Source organism: Gekko japonicus, unplaced genomic scaffold, assembly GCF_001447785.1.
Source record: "Gekko japonicus isolate JY-2015 unplaced genomic scaffold, Gekko_japonicus_V1.1 scaffold59, whole genome shotgun sequence".
NCBI lineage: Eukaryota > Metazoa > Chordata > Lepidosauria > Squamata > Gekkonidae > Gekko > Gekko japonicus.
The window spans coordinates 165191-170738 of record NW_015169174.1 but is presented as its reverse complement, the minus strand read 5'-3'; the positions used below and the strand labels follow the sequence as shown (position 1 = coordinate 170738).

Sequence of the window (5548 nt, the reverse complement as noted above, 5' to 3'; positions counted from 1 at the left end):
CCATCTGGACAGCAGCTCTGAGGGCACAGAATTAGAGCAGGGGAGGGGGTTACTGCTCCGAAGCTGAATGCCTAGGCTGTGTTCTGCCCTTAGGCAAAGGCCCCTGAAAGGGAGACCTTATTGCTGCATTCTTACCAGATAAGAGCCTGATGAACAGCTCCAGTTACCTTACAGGGAGTGGAACTCCTTCCTGAGCACTGCTGCTTCTAGCCAGACATCTTAGGGAGGCATGACCCAGGAACCCGGTGCAGCCTTCGCTCCCTCCTCCAGAGTCTGCCATAACAGAGTCTGCCACCTTCAGGCCGGGTCCCCTCCAGTGTTCCCTCTAAGCTGAGCTAGTGTGAGCTAGCTCACAGTTTTTTTAGCCTCCAGCTCACACATTTTTGTCTTAGCTCAGGAAGGAGGGCTCCAGAGCAAACTAATTCATGCAGTAGCCAAATCACTCGCTCACAACTTTCATGCCACTAGCTCACAAAGTGGAATTTTTGCTCACAAGACTCCACAGCTGAGAGGGAGCATTGGCTCCCCTCCCTTGTTGTTAGAAACACATCCCCTCCATCCCCTCCCAGCCAGACACATACCAGGATGAGCACCGCTGCCACAGAGGTACAGGCCTTGGACTGGAGACCGGTAACTAGAGTAGGAGGGCACAGGCCGGGCAAAATACAGCTGGTCTAAGGACATCGCTCCGTGAAAAATATTCTGAAAAACCAGAGGCAGCACTGGATGAGCACTCCCCCCAGAGGCAGGGAACCATCTCTGTCTTGCAGCTCAAAGGAACTCAAACTGCACAGGGAGGGAGATTCTCTGTGTGGAGCAGGAGGGGAAGATACCCTTTAATTAATAAAGACAGAGGTTTGACCAGCCTTGCCATACCAGCTAGGCACACTGGCGAGGCTGCCGTGTGAGCTCATGGCAGCAGACTATGCTGAGTGGGCGGTGGGTTGTGGTTCTCAGGAAGTACATACCCCGCCCGGCAAGCCGAAGATCCGTTCAAGGTCTGGTGGTGTTAGAACATCTCTGCCAATGACGGAGGCCTTGAACCCAGGGGCATAGGCCTCAATGCAATCAAAAACTATGGGGAGAAGACACCGGCAGTGACATGGAAACCGGAGCTAGGCAAGGTGTTGTTGGCTCACCCAGAACCAAACAACTCAACATCTGCCTTTCAGACAGGCGAAGGTTCTTCAGTGCTCAGAATTGCATGAACTCAAAATATAACTGCATCATGGCTGAAACTCTCCCACCCCACCCCAAAGAGAAGCATGTAAGAGCAAGCATACATACATACATACATACATACACATTCAATTTATATACCGCTCCTTCCCGAGGGCTCGGAGCGGTTTACAGAGACATTTAAACCTAGCTAGGGCCACAGTGCAAGGGGTGTGTGTGAATGCCTACCAGGCACCCAAGCAGCGGAGTTCTTCTCTTTTGTGTTGTTCTTTTCGGCTCTTATTCCACGGTGGGTTCTTTCTATTTCAATGGAGCTACCGATATAAAGCCAGGGGTTATGTCTGTGTGCGCAGAGGATCTAAGTGGGGGAAGTTGTTACGTATGTGCATGTGCACATCTTCCCATATCGTAGCAGGTTTTGTAAGTCAAACGGGAAACATGACCCTAGGGACCCTTCCTGGGACTAGAAGATCCCGCTCCCTCATCCCTAAAGTAGTGCAAGACACACACCACTCCTGCTGCCCCACAGTCGGTGGTCGTACCTCGGTCAGCGTAGGCATCACGCTCTTGATCATTCCACTGCCTCCCTCCGGCCAGTGTGTAAGGGGTGTACTGAGTGAAGAGAGAGACCACATGGCAGCCAGGGGGAGCCAGAGTGGGATCCAGGGCAGATGGGATGCACAGTTCAATCACCGGCCTGAAATCAGACAAAGAGGTGCAGCGCTTGTTGCAGCCTCCGGCATCACTTCTGCTTCACTCTTCCTTTAGCTACCGCAGTGAGCTAAGAGGGCTGGCTCTGCTCTGACAACGGTCCTGATGGTGACAGACGGTCCCTAGCACAACAAAAGGCATCCCGAGGGCCAAGGCAGACATGATACAGAAGAGCTGAAATAGGATCAAGGCAACAGGCACTTCCCCACCCCCAGATCAGTTCTCCAATATAATCACACACACCCCCTTCAAACTCCTATTAGCCTTGCTTTGAGGGGGGGGGATTACGGTATAAGAGTACCACACAGGATTAGTTTTTCCAAAGCATGCAAAGGGATATTATGACAGGGCAACATTTCACCTCTAAGGACTGGTCTTCAAAAAAAAATCACTGAATATACAGATTCTTAACAGGGCAGGCGCTGTGACGGATATTCTTGCTTTGCTTTTCATAGTGGTCCCTGTTGGAAACAAACTACTTATAAAGGTGCAATCCAATGCATGCTTGCTTGGGAGAGAGTTTCACTGAACTCTAACAAAGTGGCACCTTGAAGACCACCAAAGTTCTTGTGGTATGAACTTTTGTGTCTGTCAGAGCCCTCTCCATCAGATGCATGAAGTGTTGCATCTTGTTGAAAGAGATACACATACTGAAAACTACAAGTAGAAGAAAGGGTGGGGAGAAGAGAACAAGGTATGTTAAAATTACAAAGCACAGCACCAGACAAAAGAGTAAATGATCCATGCAGAGGATCTTATTTCTGAAACGTATTCATGGAAGTGTTAATTTCCTTTCCATCCAATGGAAGTGATAGCAGGCAGGAAGTCAAGGTTATTGACAGGAGGGATTTCAATTTTTTTTAATGTGGGGGGGGGGGGGAGGAAGGGGGTAAGGAGACACAAAGCCCTTTCTTGCTACAAGGAGGAAGCGACAGAGATCAGGCAGCACCGATGCAAGTAGGCAATGCATTTCAATGAGGGTGTCTGTGCAACGCTCATCCCAGGAGCACAGGGTTGCTAGACACTCTGGTGGCTCCCCTAGCTAATGAAACGGCATGTGAGCAGGAAAAGAGAATTTCCCACAGCACTCTCAGGATTATAAATACACTGGGGAGGAACGTGACAATATCCATTTGTTTTGCTGGAACATGAGTCTTATCTCATTAGACCACGATTGTATCACGGCAAGGCCCAGAGATGAGAGATATGTTAGCAGTCTGGCTTCTTCTTACTGTTCAGGGCTCCCCTGCACTTGCAAATCTTCTCTCTTTTTGCAGTGGGTCACTCCTTGGGTTTCAACAACACCCTGCAGGACAAACCCCCCCCACACACACAGACACAGAGAAGCCTCTGATTCGTGTGCTGGGGTAGTGCTGGAAGTGAGAATGTGTGGGCTTGACTTTTCTAATCTTGTCATCATTCAGTGAAAGCAGCCCTGTAGAGCCACAGGAAGCATGGGCTACTCACAGCAGTTTCAAGGGAACCCAGACAGCTTTAACCACTCTTCCCCCTTTGTTGATTTCACAGCCTGGTGAGGAGGAATGTCAAGCACCCCCTCTTCTGCTCACCTGTGCCAACTATTCTGTGCAGGATTGAAGTTCCCAGTCGTACCTGCTAGAGGGTCTCCCTTGAGAGACATCCTCAAAGGCCTGGTGCAGCGTGTCCATGTCCTCACAGTTCAGGTGGATGGAGCACTGATGATGAGGCAAAGGACACCCATCGCTGGTATTTGGGGCGGCAAGGAAACTGGGCAGCCGATCCACAGCCACTGAGGACATAAGAAGAAGAAGAAGAGATTGGATTTATACCCTGCCCTTCACTACCCAAGGGAGCCTCAGAGCGGCTTACAAACTCCTTTCCCTTCCCCTCCCCACAACAGACACTGAGAGAACTCTTGGGGCTGAGAGAACTCTTGACAGAAACGGCTCTTTTTCAAGGACAGCTCTTATCAGAACTACGGCAAGCGGAGGAGTGGGGAATCAAACCCGGTTCTCCCAGATTAGAGTCCGCGCATTTAACCACTACACCAAACTGGCTCTCAGTAAGCGGCAGAGGGTGAGGCTTAAGCAGTTAAATACAATTCTCCACATGGCAAATATGAACAAGGCTTTTCTGAGGCACACGTTTAAGCACATGGCACCAAACTTATTGGTATGTATATGCATGTAGAGTGAGCAAATTCAGGTATATTTTATCATCAGGCCACGTATAGGCCTACTTGGCAGGTATAAGTACCCTGTTTTCCCGAAAATAAGACCTACCCCAAAAATAAGCCCTAGCAGGATTTCTATGCATTTGTGGTAAAACCCTAGTGTGTCTTCTTGAGAAAAAATAAATATAAGACAGTGTCTTATTTTCGGGGAAACACGGTATGTAGCTTAGCAGTTAACCATGAGGAAGAAGGGAGCCTGTGCCCCAGCCCTCCCTGGATACACACACCAACTTTTATTCTCAAGGATGCCTGCATCAAGGGAGAGAGAATCTTGCCACGCGTCACCTTTTCTTCAGAGATAGCAGCATAAGTGTTGCGGGGGGGGGGGGGGAGGAAAAGGAGTTGAGGCTGGGACTCCCGTAGAAGGACTCTATGAATCTCCTCTTCCTTTAGGCCCCTAAATTCTGTCAGTGGGTCTGAGACTGCATTTATACGTTTTGCTCTCTGGAACCCCTTTGGAAAATATCCATTAGTAGGGTTCCGATGCCCTCTGTTGGCCATATATATATAACTAGCAGTAAAGCCCGTTGTGAAAGCAATACAACGGGATCTAGAAAGAGGCTATGGGGCAGTGCTCTGGCTTTGGGCAAACAGTGTCAATTTGCTGTGGTGACCTCAGCAGGGTATAATGACAGAGTCCACTGTTTTCTCCAGAGGAACTGATCTCTGCTACCTGAAGAGCAGTTGTAATTGTGAGTAATCTGTAGCCCTCACCTGGAGATTGGCAACAATTGTTACCCAGGACAAAATGGCTGGTTTGGAGGGTGGAGTCTATGGCATTCTACCTGTCTGAGGTCCCACCCCTCTGCAAACCCCACCCTTTCCAGGCTCCACCCCTCAAATCCCCAGGAATTTGTCAGCATGTAGTTGGCAACCCCATCTCCTTCCCAGCTAGCCACCAACCTACCATTATCTGCCCCTTTGACTTCAGCTGACTTCTGCCCTCCCTTCTGCAGAGCAGTTGTAATACTGAGTGCTCTCCAGCCCTCACCTGGAGATTGGCAACAATGGTTCCCTATGTGAGACTGACTGGTTTGGAGGGTGGAGTCTATGGCAGTGTACCTGTCTGAGGTCCCACCCCTCCTCAAACCTCACCCTCTTCAGGCTCCATCCCTCAAGTCTCCAGGAATTTCCCTTCTGGAGTTGGCAACCCTATCAGGATTGGCCCCAATGTGTTTTCTCCCAAAGGCCAAAGTAGGTGACAGGACCAAGCTTAGTTGCCTACCAACAGGCACTGAGGGGAATGTAGGGTTGCCAGCTCTAAGGAGGGAAATACCTGGAGGTTTGGGGGGTGGATTCTGTAGAGGGCCGGGCGACGGAGGCATCGGCCTTCTGTCGCCCGCCTTGCCCCCCCAATCTCGGCCCGGGCACCCGCGGCTCCCACCAGCGGCCGCCCGACTCCAGACTCCCCCGCGGCCACTCCAGCCAGGCGACGGAGGCATCGGC

General features: G+C 50.6%; 1 protein-coding gene across 1 annotated transcript in view; it reads right to left on the bottom strand.

Moving 5' to 3' along the window:
* The window catches only part of PYROXD2 (pyridine nucleotide-disulphide oxidoreductase domain 2), a 16118-nt gene that overhangs the window by 1981 nt on the left and 8589 nt on the right, over window positions 1–5548 (bottom strand). Inside the window, exons 12-15 of the mRNA XM_015415914.1 lie at window positions 3502–3658; window positions 1722–1876; window positions 969–1075; window positions 582–702 (exon numbers count right to left, since the gene is read on the bottom strand). Of these exons, the coding sequence (XP_015271400.1) occupies window positions 582–702; window positions 969–1075; window positions 1722–1876; window positions 3502–3658 (540 nt within the window). The remainder of the gene's footprint in view (window positions 1–581; window positions 703–968; window positions 1076–1721; window positions 1877–3501; window positions 3659–5548) is intronic.